This window comes from Papio anubis, unplaced genomic scaffold (genome assembly GCF_008728515.1).
Source record: "Papio anubis isolate 15944 unplaced genomic scaffold, Panubis1.0 scaffold243, whole genome shotgun sequence".
NCBI classification, from domain to species: Eukaryota; Metazoa; Chordata; class Mammalia; order Primates; family Cercopithecidae; genus Papio; species Papio anubis.
In genome coordinates this window covers 16,836-37,514 of record NW_022162491.1, presented here as the reverse complement: position 1 = coordinate 37,514, position 20,679 = coordinate 16,836, and the positions used below count along the sequence as shown (strand labels likewise).

Here is a 20,679-nt window from a genome sequence, read left to right as displayed (position 1 = left end):
GTGGGAGGTGATTGGATCATGGGTGTGGACTTCCCCTTTGCTGTTCTCATGCTGGTGAGTGAGTTCTCATGAGATCTGGTTGTTTAAAAATGTGTAGCACCTCGCCCTTCACTCTCTTCCTTCTGCTCCAGCCTTGTAGGACTGCCTGCTTCCCCTTCATTTTCCACCACGATTGTAAGTTTCCTGAGGCCTTCCCAGCCATGCATCCTGTACAGCCTGCAGAATTGTGAATCAATTAAACCTCTTTTCTTTATAAATTACCAGATAATTTATAAAGTAGTAGTAGTTTATAGCAGTATGAGAATAGACTAATACAAAAAGTAAACCAATTTTTTGATGGATAGTAAAAAATTTAAACTGAACATTTTATCTCGAGTATGCCAATCAGGGTAAACAAAAAAAAAATTATTTCAGTTGTTCAATGATTTAAAGAAACAATAAAAAAACTTTTGAGTTTAGTTTTGGAGCTTATATTCAGACACTCTCCAGGTAATGTCCGCTAAAACCCATTTTTTCAGCCATCTCCACCTTAGTTAGACTAGATCTACACCATTCTCCTATTATTTCACATGTGAGTTGATGCCTTTTATCAAGATTGGTAAATTCCCAACTGTACTCTCTTCAAATATTGTTTCTGCCCCATTCTCTCCTCTTTCTTTTGCTTAGATACCTATGATAAACAAGGTACACTTTTTATCTATATTACATATGACTCATACTCTTTTTTTCTATTTTCAATCTTTATGTAGAAGTATTGGCTTTTGCTTATTGAGGTTGTAACCTGGACGGTTAGTGAAAACAAGATTTTCCAGCATGTTAGAGACATGTTGACTGGTATTTTAGAAAAGAGAAGCAGGTAGGTGCCAAAAGATGTAATTTTCAACTATGGATGAGACTCTGTTGAAAACATATCTCAAATATCCAAAGCCATTATTCATAGCCCAGTGAAAAGAATCATCTGTCAAAAGATCAGAAGGCTTTTGATGTATATCCCTGAGCCATATATTTTATGTGAAAGATCTCAATTTTTAATTGTTGATAAATAATTCAGTTAAAAAAAGAAACAACAATGATGAGGCTCCATATTAGACAAAACAAATAATACGATCTCCAAGATGAAGTGAGTCCAAAGTCGTGGCATTTACAAGTTCTTCTTAAACTTTTATGAAATTAATGTGAACAAAGTTTTAGAGATTTAGAGGCAGAGAGAAGGGAAGAACACCTCTTTTCACAATAACTGGTTCAGAAAAGGATTTTTGAATAAGGAACCTGGATTAACTGAAGACAAATTCACTAAATCCCTCAGTTTCGCCTGAATAAATTCATGCTCCCCATTTAACTCGTAAGTTTGGTATTCAAGATTATTTTAAAGAGTTACGTTTGAAACAAAAGAAAATGGGGAAGGAATAGTTTCCAAACCTACTTTCTAAGGCACAAGGTAAGGAGAAATCAACTGCTATTGAAAAATAGAAAGTAACTCACGGAATAGATACTTGAATTGGCCGTATTTGCTTCTTTCTTCATTCTTCTTCCTTCTGGAAGGCCTATATTAAGTTACTTTTCAATATTGCCATACATTTTAATCGAGAAAATTTCTAACATTATTGTTGTAAGTTTATTATATTTTATTATAAAATAAAACCATGACAGTACACTTTCTTTGGTCCTGAATATAATTTAACTACTTGTATTTCAACATAGAATATTTTGTGAATAAACTTACAGAGTGGCTATCCTCAAAGAATATGACAAAGCTGTCCAATTTTTATTTTTCAATATGGAATCTATAATTCAGCAGAGGCAAACAAACAAATGAACAAAACATAAAATATGACAAGTGAAAAAAAGAAACAAGATAAAATCAAACTTAAGCACAGAAGAAAAAAAAGAAAAATAGAGGGAAAGAGAGTCAGAGGAAGAGAGAGACAGAAAATAAGAGGAACATTCATCTACCATGCTGAGGAAAAGAGGACTGGGGAACAAAGAAACTTCCCATTTTCATAGGAAAATGTAGGATGGTACCTGGTTCTACAAGTGGCAAAAAGTCATTAAAAACCAGTAGTATGGAAAGGTAGAGACATTCTAAGAAAGTAGAAGCCCTGGATAATTATAAAAGTAGCTGATAAATATATCAAAGTTCATAAGATTTCTAATTTTGAAAATTTTTTCTCATGAAGACATTGAGACAAGACACATGCCAGCTTGAATGCAATAGGGAAAAAATTCTGAAATTCCTGAACTAACTTTTTGTTTCTCTTTCACTTGTTTCCTCCCTTCAGCAGATAAGCATTCAGCTGTTTGGCAGAATAGAGATGGACCTCAAATTGATCTTCTCTGTAACTGTGTGTCAGTCAAACTTCTTTTTGTTATCTTGTCTTTAAATACATGGCAAGGTTTCTTTCAGTTTCTGGCCATTTCTTTCTATCTCTGGTTTGCCTGTTCTTGATCTTTCTTCACTGGATATGAGACACACTTTATAACTGTAGTACTTAATGTATTAATTTTCTCTTACTGCCCTAAAAAATAACCACAAAGTAATTTTGGAGTATAGCAATGAATGGTGACAAGACAGATCATTTTCACAAATGTTCTCATCCAGGTAGAAACTAATACATTGCACCAGAAAAAAACTAATGTTATCTCTTTCCCCACTCTTAGGAGGAAAACATCCACTAGCAAAGCCAGATGTGAGTACACAGGAAAAGAGGCAGGTAGCATGTGCCAAAGAAACAGGAAGAGCTTTCCTTCTCATGATGAACTAGACATTAACGTAAAACAGTCATAGCATTTCTGACATAAGTGCAGTTCATTTGGCTTTGTGCTGTAACACCAAAATTATAGCACCCATAAATACAATACATGGAAAAGTATTCAAATGCAATTACAGACAAGATTATGGAGTTACACATATGTAAATGAGGGACCACAAATATGTAAAGGATGACTCTGTTGGGCACCACACCTATTGCTGAGAGGATATAAATGCCCTTGTCCAGGATGCAACATTAAAACTCAGAATCTTCCCGGGTACACTCAACTGAACTCACAGCTCATCAGCATGTCCTACAACTGCTGCTCTGGAAACTTCTCCTCCCGCTCCTTTGGGGGCTACCTGCACTACCCAGGCTGCAACCCCTACAGCACTGCACTCTGCTCTCCCAGCGTCTGCCAGCTGGGCTCCTCTCTCTACAGGAACTGTCAGAAGACCTGCTGGGAGCCCACCAGCTGCCGGAAATCCTGCTACCGCCGCAGGACCTCCATGCTTTGCAGTCCCTGCCAGACAACTTGCACCAGATCTCTAGGCTTTGGGTCCAGCAGCTGTCGCTCCCAGGGCTATGGATCTAGGAGCTGCTACTCGCTGGGAAGTGGATCCAGTGGCTTCAGATTCCTGAAATATGGAGGTTGTGGTTTTCCTTCCCTGAGTTATGGATCCAGATTCTGCTACCCAAACTACTTAGCTTCTAGAGCCTGGCAGTCTTCTTGTTATAGACCAATCTGTGGATCTCGCTTCTATCAATTCACCTGCTAAATTTCTAGATCCTTTTGAGTATTGGGATCAAAGTCTCTACTGAATGCAGCCATTGTTTTCATTCTTGCCAGTTCCCAATATCCTTTTATTCTTCTTCCACCAGCTTCTTGCATCACCAACTTCTGGCAGACTGTGAAATTAATAAGTAACCTAATATTAAGTTCTAATATCTTTACCATTGATCGAATATATGCTATCTGATTTTCATCCAAAAACTGTTGAAAATGGAAATTTTAATCTAATAAATTTACGTAATCTGGCACCCAAATATATTATTCACATTGTTATTATTTTATTATTATTATTTTGCTTACATTTTTGCATTCAAGAATTTTGGAGATTTAAGTAAAAATCAATATGACTGTGTAACTGGATTTGGGGCACATATAATGTGACAGATTTGAGATCATTTCTCTTGAAATTAGGTATGTTGTTTATTAAGAGTAATCATTTCTGGAAGACCATAGTTTGCATCTGCAGACTTGTCTCAACAGCAGTGAGAGTTGTCTAAGAATGAAGGATATGCATTTCTGCTGATACAGGAAAGCAGATTTGATGAATAAACTAGAAATGCAGACAACAAGACTAGGATGTAATTTATAAGGTAAACTGTATGCTTATACTAAAGGTTACTTAAAGTCTAGTATCTGAATGTGGATTTTCAACCAAGAGAAAAGTGAAACTTAAACAACTGCTAGGACAGACACTTTGCTCTTTGTTAGCAGGCGTAAGTGCCAAGGTTCCTACCTCCCACTGGTAAGGAGAGTAAGGATCGTTCACCAGCGATCTTAAGTGGGAATGATTGGGTCCAGGAGGCTTGGGTAACCTACTGATGCTTCCTCAAGGCTCAACCCCAATCAAGCTAACGGCAACACACCTGAGCCATGTTGAACACGCATTTATATCCATTAGTCTTACGTGGATCCTCCTCTCCCCAGAACAGAGCTAATGTCAAAGATTTGGGTTCAAACAGTTTATATAGCACAAGATCCCAGGAAGCAAGTAGGAGACACTATGGAAGATGAAAGAATCAAAGAGGAAAATCTAAAGAAAGCGTGCATTTTTGAGTTTACTTTATGAAGAGCAACTTGGCTCAATCTTGTAAGGACCTTTTAGGAGCATGTAGAATGACTTAGAATTGTCCATCACAGGATCAGATCAACGTGGAAAAACATTTATCCATCCACTTCCTTCTCCCATTGGCTGAACAACATCCAAGATGTGTAATTTTCAGGAACCTTATAATTATGCAAGGGAAGAATCACAGTGGGCTCCTTCTGTTTTCCTAGTTGTGACCTGGGAGAAGCCCGGGTACAGTAAAAGTGGTGTTGCATATGATTGAGGGCAGATGTTGTCTACATAAAGGTGGTTGGGTGGTTGAAGCCAACATAAAATGGTTTGCATTGCTATGCCTGTGGTCATAGGTGAGTGTATACCACACAAGAAAGCGAAAGAGGTATCAGGTAACAGATTTTCATTTAATACTTATCCCTATGAAAAGACAAATATTATATATTATAGACCTTTACAGGCATGGGGGAATGGAGACTCTAAAAGGGTTTAAAACTGGCCAAGGCTTACAGAACAAAGATCTGGTAGAATATGATCTCTTGAATGAATCTTGTTTTGTTATTCTTTTCTGTTTTTTCTTTTCCTTTTATTAAAAAAATACAACTCCTAGTTTAACCAAGGAATACTTCCTATTTCTAGTACTACAGAAATACTACAAAATTATTATTCATCTAAATAGATATAATCCACTATTGGATTTATTTGTTTAGCCTCATGAGTAGTGTCAGTAATAAAGAATGAAAATACAAATAAATTTAGAGTTTAGGAGAAGAGCTCCAAAGAAGGTGAACTAATTTATTTAAATAACATTTTAACTATTATAACAAATACTAGAGTAATAGAAAAATATTCGATGGCACCTCAGGAAGAAAATGTTAGGAATTCTGAGGGCTATGACATATCTTAACATTTTAATTATTATAGTGAGTATAACTTAGTTTTTTCAGATTTAGGATCCAAGATGATAGATATAAAGTGCTGCCTTCAATAATACCAAACATTATGAACAAGAATGGTGAAATTGCAGACTCTTGTGACATCTCACAAATAATGTAAACCAGAGTCCCATTTTGGTGAGGTTGGACTGAAGGAGAATAAAACCAATCAGAGTGAATACATGGCAATATTCTTTATTATTATTATTATTATTATACTTTAATTTCTAGGGTACATGTGCATAACGTGCAGGTTTGTTACATATGTATACTTTTGCCATGTTGGTGTGCTGCACCCATCAACTCGTCAGCACCCATCAACTCGTCCTTTACATCAGGTATAACTCCCAATGCAATCTCTCCCCACCTCCCCCTTCCCCGTGATAGGCCCCAGTGTGTGATGTTCCCCATCCCGAGTCCAAGTGATCTCATTGTTCAGTTCCCACCTATGAGTGAGAATATGCAGTGTTTGGTTTTCTGTTCTTGTGATAGTTTGCTAAGAATGATGGTTTCCAGCTGCATCCATGTCCCTACAAAGGACACAAACTCATCCTTTTTTATGGCTGCATAGTATTCCATGGTGTATATGTGCCACATTTTCTTAATCCAGTCTGTCACTGATGGACATTTAGGTTGATTCCAAGACTTTGCTATTGTGAATAGTGCCACAATAAACATACGTGTGCATGTGTCTTTATAGCAGCATGATTTATAATCCTTTGGGTATATACCCAGTAATGGGATGGCTGGGTCATGTGGTACATCTAGTTCTAGATCCTTGAGGAATCGCCATACTGTTTTCCATAATGGTTGAACTAGTTTACACTCCCACCAACAGTGTAAAAGTGTTCCTATTTCTCCACATCTTCTCCAGCATCTGTTGTTTCCTGACTTTTTAATGATTGCCATTCTAACTGGTGTGAGATGGTATTTCATTGTGGTTTTGATTTGCATTTCTCTGATGGCCAGTGATGATGAGCATTTTTTCATGTGTCTGTTGGCTGTATGAATGTCTTCTTTTGAGAAATTCTTTTCATATCCTTTGCCCACTTTTTGATGGGGTTGTTTGTTTTTTTCTTGTAAATTTGTTTGAGTTCTTCATAGGTTCTGGATATTAGCCCTTTGTCAGATGAGTAGATTGCAAAAATTTTCTCCCATTCTGTAGGTAGTTTCTTTTGTTCACTCTGTTCACTCTGATGGTAGTTTCTTTTGCTGTGCAGAAGCTCTTTAGTTTAATGAGATCCCATTTGTCAATTTTGGCTTTTGCTGCCGTTGCTTTTGGTGTTTTAGACATGAAGTCTTTGCCCATGCCTATGTCCTGAATGGTACTACCTAGGTTTTCCTCTAGGGTTTTTATGGTATTAGGTCTAACATTTAAGTCTCTAATCCATCTTGAATTAATTTTCGTATAAGGAGTAAGGAAAGGATCCAGTTTCAGCTTTCTACTTATGGCTAGCCAATTTTCCCAGCACCATTTATTAAATGGGGAATCCTTTCCCCATTTCTTGTTTCTCTCAGGTTTGTCAAAGATCAGATGGCTGTAGATGTGTGGTATTATTTCTGAGGACTCTGTTCTGTTCCATTGGTCTATATCTCTGTTTTGGTACCAGTACCATGCTGTTTTGGTTACTGTAGCCTTGTAGTATAGTTTGAAGTCAGGTAGCGTGATGCCTCCAGCTTTGTTCTTTTGACTTAGGATTGTCTTGGAGATGCGGGCCCTGTTTTGGTTCCATATGAACTTTAAAGCAGTTTTTTCCAATTCTGTGAAGAAACTCATTGGTAGCTTGATGGGGATGGCATTGAATCTATAAATAACCTTGGGCAGTATGGCCATTTTCACGATGTTGATTCTTCCTATCCATGAGCATGGTATGTTCTTCCATTTGTTTGTGTCCTCTTTTATTTCACTGAGCAGTGGTTTGTAGTTCTCCTTGAAGAGGTCCTTTACATCCCTTGTAAGTTGGATTCCTAGGTATTTTATTCTCTTTGAAGCAATTGTGAATGGAAGTTCATTCATGATTTGGCTCTCTGTTTGTCTGTTACTGGTGTATAAGAATGCATGTGATTTTTGCACATTAATTTTGTATCCTGAGACTTTGCTGAAGTTGCTTATCAGCTTAAGGAGATTTTGGGCTGAGACAATGGGGTTTTCTAAATATACAATCATGTCATCTGCAAACAGGGACAATTTGACTTCCTCTTTTCCTAACTGAATAGCCTTGATTTCTTTCTCTTGCCTGATTGCCGTAGCCAGAACTTCCAACACTATGTTGAATAGGAGTGGTGAGAGAGGGCATCCCTGTCTTGTGGCAGTTTTCAAAGGGAATTTTTCCAGTTTTTGCCCATTCAGTATGATATTGGCTGTGGGTTTGTCATAAATAGCTCTTATTATTTTGAGATACATTCCATCAATACCAAATTTATTGAGCGTTTTTAGTATGAAGGGCTGTTGAATTTTGTCAAAAGCCTTTTCTTCTTCTATTGAGATAATCATGTGGTTCTTGTCTTTGGTTCTGTTTATATGCTGGATTATGTTTATTGATTTGCAAATGTTGAACCAGCCTTGCATCCCAGGGATGAAGCCCACTTAATCATGGTGGATAAGCTTTTTGATGTGCTGCTGAATCCGGTTTGCCAGTATTTTATTGAGGATTTTTGCATCGATGTTCATCAGGGATATTGGTCTAAAATTCTCTTTTGTTGTTGTGTCTCTGCCAGGCTTTGGTATCAGGATGATGTTGGCCTCATAAAATGAGTTAGGGAGGATTCCCTCTTTTTCTATTGATTGGAATAGTTTCAGAAGGAAGGGTACCAGGTCCTCCTTGTACCTCTGGTAGAATTCTGCTGTGAATCCATCTGGTCCTGGACTTTTTTTGGTTGGTAGGCTATTAATTATTGCCTCAATTTCAGAGCCTGCTATTGGTCTATTCAGGGATTCAACTTCTTCCTGGTTTAGTCTTGGAAGAGTGTAAGTATCCAGGAAATTATCCATTTCTTCTAGATTTTCTAGTTTATTTGCATAGAGGTGTTTATAGTATTCTCTGATGGTAGTTTGTATTTCTGTGGGGTCGGTGGTGATATCCCCTTTATCATTTTTTATTGCGTCGATTTGATTCTTCTCTCTTTTCTTCTTTATTAGTCTTGCTAGCGGTCTGTCAATTTTGTTGATCTTTTCAAAAAACCAACTCCTGGATTCATTGATTTTTTGGAGGGTTTTTTGTGTCCCTATCTCCTTCCATTCTGCTCTGATCTTAGTTATTTATTCCCTTCTGCTAGCTTTCGAATGTGTTTGCTCTTGCTTCTCTAGTTCTTTTAATTGCGATGTTAGAGTGTCAATTTTAGATCTTTCCTGCTTTCTCTTGTGGGCATTTAGTGCTATAAATTTCCCTCTACACACTGCTTTAAATGCGTCCCAGAGATTCTGGTATGTTGTATCTTTGTTCTCATTGGTTTCAAAGAACATCTTTATTTCTGCCTTCATTTCGTGATGTACCCAGTAGTCATTCAGGAGCAGGTTGTTCAGTTTCCATGTAGTTGAGCGGTTTTGATTGAGTTTCTTAGTCCTGAGTTCTAGTTTGATTGCACTGTGGTCTGAGAGACAGTTTGTTATAATTTCTGTTCTTGTACATTTGCTGAGGAGTGCTTTACTTCCAATTATGTGGTCAATTTTGGAATAAGTGCGATGTGGTGCTGAGAAGAATGTATATTCTGTTGATTTGGGGTGGAGAGTTCTATAGATGTCTATTAGGTCTGCTTGCTGCAGAGATGAGTTCAATTCCTGGACATCCTTGTTAACTTTCTGTCTCGTTGATCTGTCTAATGTTGACAGTGGAGTGTTGAAGTCTCCCATTATTATTGTATGGGAGTCTAAGTCTCTTTGTAAGTCTCTAAGGACTTGCTTTATGAATCTGGGTGCTCCTGTATTGGGTGCATATATATTTAGGAGAGTTAGCTCTTACTGTTGAATTGATCCCTTTACCATTATGTAATGGCCTTCTTTGTCTCTTTTGATCTTTGATGGTTTAAAGTCTGTTTTATCAGAGACTAGTATTACAACCCCTGCTTTTTTTTGTTCTCCATTTGCTTGGTAAATCTTCCTCCATCCCTTTATTTTGAGCCAATGTATGTCTCTGCATGTGAGATGGGTCTCCTGAATACAGCAGATTGATGGGTCTTGACTCTTTATCCAGTTTGCCAGTCTGTGTCTTTTAATTGGAGCATTTAGCCCATTTACATTTAAGGTTAATATTGTTATGTGTGAACTTGATCCTGCCATTATGATATTAACTGGTTATTTTGCTCGTTAGTTGATGCAGTTTCTTCCTAGCCTCGATGGTCTTTACATTTTGGCATGTTTTTGCAACGGCTGGTACCGGTTTTCCTTTCCATGTTTAGTGCTTCCTTCAGGGTCTCTTGTAAGGCAGGCCTGGTGGTGACAAAATCTCTAAGCATTTGCTTATCTGTAAAGGATTTTATTTCTCCTTCACTGATGAAACTTAGTTTGGCTGGATATGAAATTCTGGGTTTAAAATTCTTTTCTTTAAGAATGTTGAATATTGGCCCCCACTCTCTTCTGGCTTGTAGAGTTTCTGCTGAGAGATCTGCTGTTAGTCTGATGGACTTCCCTTTGTGGGTAACCCGACCTTTCTCTCTGGCTGCCCTTAAGATTTTTTCCTTCATTTCAACTTTGATGAGTCTGGCAATTATGTGTCTTGGAGTTGCTCTTCTCGAGGAGTATCTTTGTGGCGTTCTCTGTATTTCCTGGATTTCAATGTTGGCCTGCCCTACTACGTTGGGGAAGTTCTCCTGGATGATATCCTGAGGAGTGTTTTCCAACTTGGTTCCATTTTCCCCCTCACTTTCAGGCACCCCAATCAGACATAGATTTGGTCTTTTTACGTAATCCCATACTTCTTGCAGGCTTTGTTCATTCCTTTTTCTTCTTTTTTCTTTTGGTTTCACTTCTCGCTTCATTTCATTCATTTGATCCTCAATCACTGATACTCTTTCTTCCAGTTGATCGAGTCGGTTACTGAAGCTTGTGCATTTGTCACGTATTTCTCGTGTCATGGTTTTCATCTCTTTCATTTCGTTTATGACCTTCTCTGCTATCAATTCTTCCACTTTTTTTTCAAGATTTTTAGTTTCTTTGCGCTGGGTACGTAATTCCTGCTTTAGCTCTGAGAAATTTGATGGACTGAAGCCTTCTTCTCTCATCTCGTCAAAGTAATTCTCCGTCCAGCTTTGATCCGTTGCTGGCGATGAGCTGCGCTCCTTTGCTGGGGGAGATGTGCTCTTATTTTTTGAATTTCCAGCTTTTCTGCCCTGCTTTTTCCCCATCTTTGTGGTTTTATCTGCCTCTGGTCTTTGATGATGGTGACGTACTGATGAGGTTTTGCTGTAGGTGTCCTTCCTGTTTGATAGTTTTCCTTCTAACAGTCAGGACCCTCAGGTGTAGGTCTGTTGGAGATTGCTTGAGGTCCACTCCAGACCCTGTTTGCCTGGGTATCAGCAGCAGAGGCTGCAGAAGATAGAATATTGCTGAACAGTGAGTGTACCTGTCTGATTCTTGCTTTGGAAGCTTCCTCTCAGGGGTGTACTCCACCCTGTGAGGTGTGGGGTGTCAGACTGCCCCTAGTGGGGGATGTCTCCGAGTTAGGCTACTCAGGGGTCAGGGACCCACTTGAGCAGGCAGTCTGTCCGTTCTCAGATCTCAACCTCCGTGTTGGGAGATCCACTGCTCTCTTCAAAGCTGTCAGACAGAGTCGTTTGCGTCTGTAGAGGTTTCTGCTGCTTTTGTTGTTGTTTAGCTGTGCCCTGTCCCCAGAGGTGGAGTCTACAGAGACAGGCAGGTTTCCTTGAGCTGCTGTGAGCTCCACCCAGTTCGAGCTTCCCAGCGGCTTTGTTTACCTACTTAAGCCTCAGCAATGGCGGGCGCCCCTCCCCCAGCCTCGCTGCTGCCTCGCGGTTAGATCGCAGACTGCTGTGCTAGCAATGAGGGAGGCTCCGTGGGCATGGGACCCTCCCGGCCAGGTGTGGGATATACTCTCCTGTTGTGCCCGTTTGCTTAAAGCGCAGTATTGGGGTGGGAGGTACCCGATTTTCCAGGTGTTGTGTGTCTCGGTTCCCCTGGCTAGGAAAAGGGATTCCCTTCCCCCTTGCGCTTCCCAGGTGAGGCGATGCCTCTCCCTGCTTCAGCTCTCACTGCTCAGGCTGCAGCAGCTGACCAGCACCGATTGTCTGGCACTCCCTAGTGAGATGAACCCAGTACCTCAGTTGAAAATGCAAAAATCACCGGTCTTTTGTGTCGCTCGCGCTGGGAGTTGGAGACTCATATTTTGTATTTTCTTTACTTTAGGCCTTGGCTCACACCGGCAATGTTCTTGAGTAAAGTAGCAATATAGAGTGTAGAAGCAGCATACGATGTGTAAAAAAATTGATAAACATAAGAAAATTCCTTTCATATGCTTTTCTATATAAAACAATACAAATTATTACTTAAAAGTAAATGAAACAAGAGCTCAAAGATAATACAGCAGAAAAATGTGAACATGGTGATTGATGAGGTATGGAAAAGTATTGATTGCCAGTACAATTTAGGATATATACAAAGTGTTTTAAAATTTTTCAAATTACATCTTCTACTTTTATTGATAGAGATTGAAACTTACTCAGATACAAAGTGAGTTATCTATTCACCACAACTAAAACTGTGCGTCTTCTCCACAGGACTCTTACTTTCTTTACCATGATGTCCTTAACAAAATGTGTATTTTTTATCATTATGGATACAACAAATAATCATATCTTCAATATTTAACTTTTAAAGTAACTTTACATTAACTTTATCAAACCGAACATTATGAACTTTTTGTAGCTTTACTCGTTTGTTTTGGGGGGGGCTAGGTTAAGAAATCAAAACATTTTTAGAATTAATTTATTTTCTGTTTGAAGCATTTGACAGTTCTAATATAAAACTGAATTCATTTAATCCTTAGTAATTTGTTTTTCCTGCTACTGGAGGGGCATATCATTAACTATTGGTTCAATTATTTTCTGTACATGCACAAGAAAATGTATAATTTAACATGAGTGAAAATGACTTAATACAGTTATTTGACCTAAATGAAAATGTCTGTATAAGGGTGATGTATTGACACACTTTCTGCAACTGTTAATAGTAAATAATCATCTTAGGACTTGGTCTTCTTAAACATTTTTCTGTCTTTTGAAGTAGATACTGATATATCTTCAGTAACTCTTCATTAAAACCATGTCTTTTACTTTTCATGTGGTCAATGATATCACCTACTCTCATTTGAATAATAAATATCATTAAAGTGTTGTACACATTCATGCAGTCATCATCAACTGGATTTAGTGGTAGAAATTCAGAAGCCAACTTTTTTTTTTCCATTAAAAAATCAGCTTTTATTTTTGGCTTATTTTCCTTTTCTTCTATCTACAAAATTTAAAGAAGAAAAACATTACTGAATAATAAAAAATAGTTGTAGATTTAAACAATACAAGACATGGCCAAATCACTGTAGCAAGAGCATTAAGATTATCCTTTATCTGTGGCTTTGTGGCAGTCCAAATTTCACGCCCATACTTCACGTGCACCTAGCCAGTAATTCTCAAATTTCCCACTAACTCCACCTGCTGTTGGCAGCTATATTAATAGCTGGAATAAACACGAAAGATGAAAAGTCTTCTAAATTAAAAAAGAATATAGAAAATTTTACTCTTGATGAGAATTGCTGCATCTTGCTGCTATGGAATGGGCCATCGCACTACCAGCTAGGTTTGAACAACAAATGACCCTCCACCTCCACCCAGACTTGAATGAGTAGGCTGACCTATCACTTGTATGTAAGTGTAATTTGTTTCTCGAGTGATCTGTCTGCATGTTCTCTTTGCAAGAAAAACGATAATTTTTAGCTAGGTGTGGGGGTGTGTGCTTCTAGTCCTAGCTACTTGGGAGGCTGAAGTAGGAGGAATGTTTGAGCCTGGGAGGCAGAGGTTGCAGTGAACCGAGATTGTGCCACTGCAGTCTAGCCTGAACCATAGCATTATATGTTGTCTCAAAAAAAAAAAGTGATAATTCTATTTTGTTTAGAAATTTTAAGAACAATTCTAAGCATTCTGTCTTCTTTCAGATTTAACAATTGAATAAAGTAAAAACTCTGCTCACTGTGCATGCTACTTTTCCTTCACTACATGAAACCATGACAAAAGTAAAATAGAAATTTCCTAATCATTATTTATGTTAATATATTACTGATTATAAATAAATAAAAAGTTAAAAATCTGAGACAATGACCAAGTGGTATTAGATACTGAAACAACAACAACAACAAAAATAAACCAAGCCACATTGTTACCCGGTAGGTAAATATCTAGGTCATCCATTTAATAATGTTGTTCTTGACTTAAATGATAAAACATTTGGGGCTTAACTGCTAATTCAAGGATTATCAACTACATGAATGTTTAGCCTAATCCGATAATAAGAGAATATTTGCATTGGTGTTGAATTTTATTTTTTCAAGAAAGTGCTGCCAACCAAATATCTCAAAAAGTAAGAGTAAGTTGAGACTTTATCGAATTTATATAACTGATTATATAAAACAGGTTGGCCCTACTTGCTAATGAATATTGAAATATGTTAGCACTTTCATTTGGAGAATTGATTTCTTACCTGGCACTAAGGCTAGGGGATCTGGAGTCCTCAACAAATCTAACTCACTAAAATCTAACTTTTTATTGGATATCCTCACTCTGAATTCTCATATATTTCAGAAAATATTTTATAAAAGTATTCTTTCTTCCAAAATTATGTGATATAATCAATTTGACAGTCATTGCAAATGTCATTATTTATATAAAAATATTGACATTTCTAACTCCCTGCAGAAAAAGAAGACCACGGTGGTTAGTTTGTTTGTAGTCTTAAAAATGTGTCCTCTTCATTTTATCATGTGAAGACATTAATAGCTGGAATAAACATAAAAGATGAAAAGTATTCTAAATTTAAAAAGAATATGGACAATTTTACTCTTTAAAATTAAAAATAAATTAAACTTTTATTTTAGGTTTAAAGGTACATGTGAAGGTTTGTTACATAGGTAAATTCGTGTCACAGGGATTTGTTGTACAGATTATTTCATCACCCAGGTATTAAGCCCAGTACCCAGTAGTTACCTTTTCTGTTATTCTTCTTCTTCCCACCCTCCTCCCTCAAGTAGACCCCAGTGTCTGTTGTTTCTTTCTTTGTGTTCATGTGTTCTCATTATTTATCTCCCTCTTATAAGTGAGAACATGCAATATTTGGTTTTCTGTGTCTATGTTAGTTTGCCAAGCATTATAACCTCTAGCTCCATCCCTGTCCTCACAAAAGATATGATCTCATTCTTTATTATAGCTACGTAGTAGTTCATGGTATATACGTACCACATTTTCTTTATTCAATCTGTCATTGATGGCCATTTAGCTTGATTCCATGTCCTCGCTATTGTGAATCATGCTACAATGAACATTCGTGTGCAAGTGTCTGTAGTAGAAGACACAGGAAAACCCAGCCGGATATTTAGTAGTTTTTAAGACAAAAAGTAAGGAAAGAATATTAAAGCAGATATGCCGATGTAATGTTACCCAGTTTTATTTAAACTTACATCCTTCACTTTGTAAAATTTAAAGCAACTACTCTAGGGGAAATAACTAGGAGACACAGTAGGAGAAGTGTGCTTTGATGTGGCACATCTATATAATTATAAATAAGCAGTTTTAACATCTTTCTCCAGTGAATATTTTCTAGTTACTGGAATTTAGATTATTCGTAATCTATCATGGGTAGCAGTAGACATCAGATTCATGGGCAAATGATAGGATAGGAGAGCAATAGACGGTATGCATATATGGATACGGACACAGTAGGTATTGTGTTTAAGTTTCTGGCTCCTCAAACATAATTACTAAAAGTCATATTCACAGGCTGGATGGTAAGAAGCAGACTGGCAGTAGAAGAGTAGAAGGTTGGGTCTATAATTTAGGGTTGGGTGTGTAATTTAGGGATGTGAAAGCACTGGGACAACAACCCATGGATTAGAATACACTGGATACAAAGCCCAGGGATGGAGAGCCACAGCCAAAAGACTGAAAGCCTCTGCATCCAAAGCCCAGAGATCCAGAGTAAGTCATCTGGCAGGGACTGCAGAGCATGGAGGCTCTAGGGCGGTAGCAGGAGGTCTGGCAGATGCTGGACACTATACAGTATGTCTGGAACCCAGGGAGTTCCCAGCAGGTCTCCTGATAGCCCCTGTAGAGAGAAGAGCCCAGCTGTCAGGTGCTGGGATACCAGAGGTCAGGTGCTGTAGACCAGGTTGCTAGGGTAGGAAGAGCCACAAGAGAAGCCTGGGTAGCGCAGGTAGCCCCCACAAGGTGGGAGGAGAAGTTTCCAGAGTAACAGTTGTAGGATATGTCGGCGGGAGAGTTGACTTATAATGACAATGTTATGACTTTGAATGTCACTTCTTGGACCTGGGGACTTATATACCCTTAACATTGGGTGTCATCCACATGGCACATAAAAACAGGTTACCTGCCAACTTTAAATGAACTAAAAAGATCGTCATAGTCAGACATATATATTACTTGTGATTTTACAACTAGAAAGTGCAGTAACGTTTGTGCCTTGGGATTCAGATAATAGTGTTGACTCTTTAAAGCTATTACTCATCTTCCCTTACCAAAGGTCACTCTGCAGATAACTCAGAGAATTGCTTTAGAGGTAGACAGTGTCTGGGTTAAGGGAAGCTGCCTTAATTAAAAATAATTGATACCCGTTTCACAATCTGTCTCAAAATTGTTGCCATCTGGTGTACAAAGTTGCCAGCTAACCGATCTATTCGTAGTCATTTCTTTTAAACAAAAACATACATTCATTGTCACTGCAAAGTAGCAAGCTAACTTAATGAAGAATATCATCAGAAAGCGGCGACTGATATGCAAGATATAATGTCTTTTTAAAAATCAAACCTCAACTGGAACGGCTTTAATGAAATATTAACTGAGATTCCCTTATTTTGCATGGTCCTGTTCAAAACTGTATGCAGACTATTAGGAGCCAGTCTTAGCTTTTCTTTCCTTGGGTGTGTGTTTACCATTGAGTGAATTAAAAATAATAAACCGCTTTATGTATTTTGGAATGGTCGAGATTATTCATCTAAGATGCTGAAAAAGCATTAAAAATAAAAACAAATCATATGGCAAAAATTCCTAGTGTATTTCTACCTCTGATCAGAGTCAGTGTTTCCCACTAAAAGAATTGCCCAGAATCTGGAAAACATTCCTGTTTTAAAGAAAGTTTACAAAGTAGCTCCCTTAAAGTGGTGAGACAAAGGGAGCATCTTAAGAAGATTCTTCCCTTGCCTCAAAAGTAACATACATGACTTTGACGTACATTATTTTCAGGTGTTTCTGACAAGTGTTACAACACTTCTAAAATAATGGTCATATTTTCTCTTGTTCTGTGACTTGTATTTCACCTCGATGTAATGGTATAATGAAGACTGATATGTTGAGGAAGAGGAGAGATTGAAATTTATCTTGCTGTGGTTTCTGTGTTGTTTGATTTGCTCATTTTTAGAAAAACATTTCCATTCCACTTCTGAACGAAAGTAGTTGAATGCAAAAACATCCATACTTTGAGAAAAGAACGTGCGACGTTACTTAATATCCGATCCCACGGAATATTCTTCTACTGAAATTGCTTACACAGGAGTGGATGACACTAAAACAAGCAAGCAACTTCAATTTAGGTGAGCTAAATACTCGTGTGGCTATTTTGATATTCAATATTTTATTGACAAATACAACAGGAAGATTTGGAATCTACTAGAATGCTTTTTGCTATTCATAATTGAGAAGCCTAATAAGAATTGTTTATTACAGAAACACAGAACAAACTATGTTACCTAATAAATGAAACATGATTGGAGATCAATTTGTCTCCTCAGCAGTTTAGACTCATAAAGTCTACAATTTGGAAGGAAGTTGAGCAATTATCTCTAGCCTCCTGTCAGATTGAAATTCCATTTACAACATCCTAATTAGATTTTCCCAGGGCCCTCAATATGGAAATATCATTAATTACAACAGCAACTCATTTTAGATTTTTAGCTGAATCTTCCCTTAAAACTTTGACCTAGTAATCCTAATTCTTCATAGAAGGGAGTCTCAGTTCACTTCCACTGTAGAATACATCAGTTCTGAAGATGGATGTCTTAAGAGGTTTGCCCATTCCCACAGGTTAAGCCATTTCATGTATCCGTGGCCTATCTCTGTTTACGGTTTGCTCTGATGAACTTTCTGAGTGATTCCAGAAAAATCCTCATTACTCTAGTACTGTAGGCAGAATATATATATCAGTTGATACATCAGAGGTCACAAAGGCATTCACTCTCAATTACGCATTATCACCATACATCCTTCCCACCCCTTTATTTCAATTTATAAAGTCATTTGTTACTATGAATTCTTCAAATATTTTATCTTTCTGTGAAGACTACGTGGGATGGACATTTTCCTCATTTTTTGCTTTTCTTTTCCCTCTGTAGTAAAAATGTCACCCTCTGAGAGAAAAGAAAGGAAAAGATTAAAGATTTACATTTTAAATATAGTGCTTATTATTTTGCTCTCAGTAACATCAACACCACCAAAAAATTACTTACACCTTATGGGGATAAATGGTTTTTTATAATCAAACTTAATGATGATTTCTATGAAGAAGCAAATCAACCTCTGAGTAAAGGATTTCTTTAGTAGTTTTACAATGTAAACTTCAAAGCACTTCTGCAAAAATTTGACCATTCTTAAATCCTCACGTGCACAAGAGTGACTTGGTTACTTGTGTTATAAGAAATCTAAACTCAAATATGTTAGGCACTCATGTAGCATGTCTACCAAATAAGGATTGTTATTAGGCTATTTCTTCTAATGGTTCAAAGATTTGAAAGAAGGAATAGATATTGAATTTTTTTTTCTGTTCTCCATTGAATTTATAAAATTGGAGCAAGATAAATGTCCCTTCCAGATTACAAGGTATTTTTTAGGTCTTTACAAATACCAGAACTCTTAGTGTGTTAGCCATTTGATCCAAGTTCTAGAAGGACAGGATGAATGAAGCATCGATCTTTTTTTTTTGGGGGGTGGGAGGGTACAGAATCTTGCTTTGCCACCCAGGCTGGAGTGCAGTGGTATGATCTCAGCTCACTGCAACCTCCACCCTCCGGGTTCAAGCAATTCTCCTGCCTCAGCCTCTTGAGTAGCTGGGATTACAGCCACCCGCCACCATGTCCGGCTAATTTTTGTATTTTTACTAGAGACGGCATTTCACCATGTTGGTCAGGCTGGTCTCGAACTCCTGACCTCATGATCTGCCTGCCTTAGCCTCCCGAAGTGCTGAGATTACAGGTGTGAGCCTCCGCACCCAGCCCTCTGAAGCATCAGTCTTATAGGTGCAATTATGGTGGTTTTCATTCTACCCAAGCAAGATGAATGAGAAATGGCATTTTTGTTTCATGAACAACTGCTTTGAAAAACTAATGAAATTCTTTCATGTAGACGTCTGCATTCATAAAAAAAAATTATTTGAATGTTAATATATTTCATTTTGACTGGAGCCTAATTAAGTGTTCTCATTAAAATGGGCACTTGTGACTACATCTATTGCTAGAGTATGTAAGTGTGCAGTACAGAAGGTAATATTCACACACACACACTCCTCACTGCAACTCAACTGAACTCAGAACTCCTGTTAACATGTCTTACAACTATAGCTCTAGAAACTTCTCCTCCTGCTGTTTTGGAGGTTACCTAGGGTATCCAGTTTCCATTTATAATTCGTTCTACCCCAGCAATGGCATCTATTCTCCAAATACCTGCCAACTGGGCTTCTCTCTCTACAACGCCTGTCAGGAAACCTACTGTGAGCTCACCAGCTTTCAGACATCCTGCACTTTGGCCAAATCGTATCAGACATCCTGCTACCACCCAAAGAATTCCATCTTCCGCAGTCCCCACCAGACTAACTACATAGGATCCCTTGGATGTGGAAACACTGGCCTTGGATCTCTTGGTTATGGAAGCATTGGCTTCCCATCTCTGGACTGTGGGTCCAACTTCTACCACCTAACTATCTTTTCATCCAGGAATTTCCAGGAAACTTGTTACTAACCAGCCTTTGGGTCTCGCCTTTTTGAATCAACTTACTGAATATTCTCCATTCTCTCATGATTATTTCTGTACTCTGTGGAACTGTAACACTCAGCCTGTCCAATATCTGTGATTGTTGACCATCTACATCAGTAGGACTCAGCATCCTACCCCTCTTGGAAGTATATGGTTGAACAAGGACAAATTAATCTTGACCTAGGACCTTTCCTAAATCTGACAGGAGATATATCTTGAATTTCAATTTTTGTGCCAATGCTTAGGATTATTTCTGTTATCATCTTTCTAAAATTCTTCTCTCATTATTTTCCCAGAATTCTTCCACTGAAATGTATTTCAAATAGTTATAATATTTTAAATAACCTTATTTCTTTAGCATGAATTCTGGTATTCCATTTTATTTTATTAATATAATACACTTAGGCTGGGTGTGATGACTCATACCTGTAATCCCAGCACTTTGGGAGACCGAGGCTGGTGGATCACTTAAGGTCAAGAGTTCGAGGCCATCCTGGCCAACATGGGGAAAACCCATCTCTACTAAAAATACAAAAATTAGCAAGGTATGGTGTGCACCTGTAATCCCAGCTCCTCGGGAGGCTGAGGCAGGAGAATCACTTGAACCTGAGAGATGGAGGTTGTAATCAGCTGAGATCATGCCACTATACTCCCGCCTGGGTGACAGAGCAGGACTCTGTCTCAAAAAAAAAAATAAAAATGATACATTTAGTGAATTCATCCCATATCTTCAACTGTCTTCATTAGGTACACTTTTTGTTTGTTTCATATGTTTTATTGACAGTTTGTTGAATAGAAAGCAAAGTGTAAAGAAAATTTAAATATATAACCTATCTCATGTTTTAAGAGATTTAAGTCCCCTCATAAGTTCATTTTTTATATATTTGCTTCAGA

The 20,679-nt window shown here is 37.8% G+C and overlaps 2 protein-coding genes and 1 pseudogene across 2 annotated transcripts; 2 read left to right on the top strand and 1 right to left on the bottom strand.

Moving 5' to 3' along the window:
* The first annotated feature begins 287 nt into the window (after positions 1–287).
* On the top strand, positions 288–5,760 carry LOC103882644 (keratin-associated protein 13-4). Its single transcript, XM_009202382.4, has one exon. It carries the CDS (start codon positions 3,059–3,061, stop codon positions 3,527–3,529), a length of 471 nt encoding a protein of 156 aa, XP_009200646.3. The 5' UTR covers positions 288–3,058; the 3' UTR covers positions 3,530–5,760.
* Positions 5,761–15,763: 10,003 nt separating this feature from the next.
* LOC116272883 lies at positions 15,764–16,169 on the bottom strand (annotated as a pseudogene).
* Positions 16,170–18,960: 2,791 nt separating this feature from the next.
* LOC101017447 (keratin-associated protein 15-1) lies at positions 18,961–20,199 on the top strand. The gene has a single exon (XM_003895550.5). The coding sequence runs from the start codon at positions 19,357–19,359 to the stop codon at positions 19,768–19,770; it is 414 nt and encodes a 137-aa protein (XP_003895599.1). The 5' UTR covers positions 18,961–19,356; the 3' UTR covers positions 19,771–20,199.
* Positions 20,200–20,679: the final 480 nt, after the last annotated feature.

What these genes read in the sequence shown, in the direction of transcription:
- LOC103882644 (XM_009202382.4), top strand. Translation starts at nt 3,059, where the DNA reads ATGTCCTACAACTGCTGCTCTGGAAACTTCTCCTCCCGCTCCTTTGGG.
- LOC101017447 (XM_003895550.5), top strand. Translation starts at nt 19,357, where the DNA reads ATGTCTTACAACTATAGCTCTAGAAACTTCTCCTCCTGCTGTTTTGGA.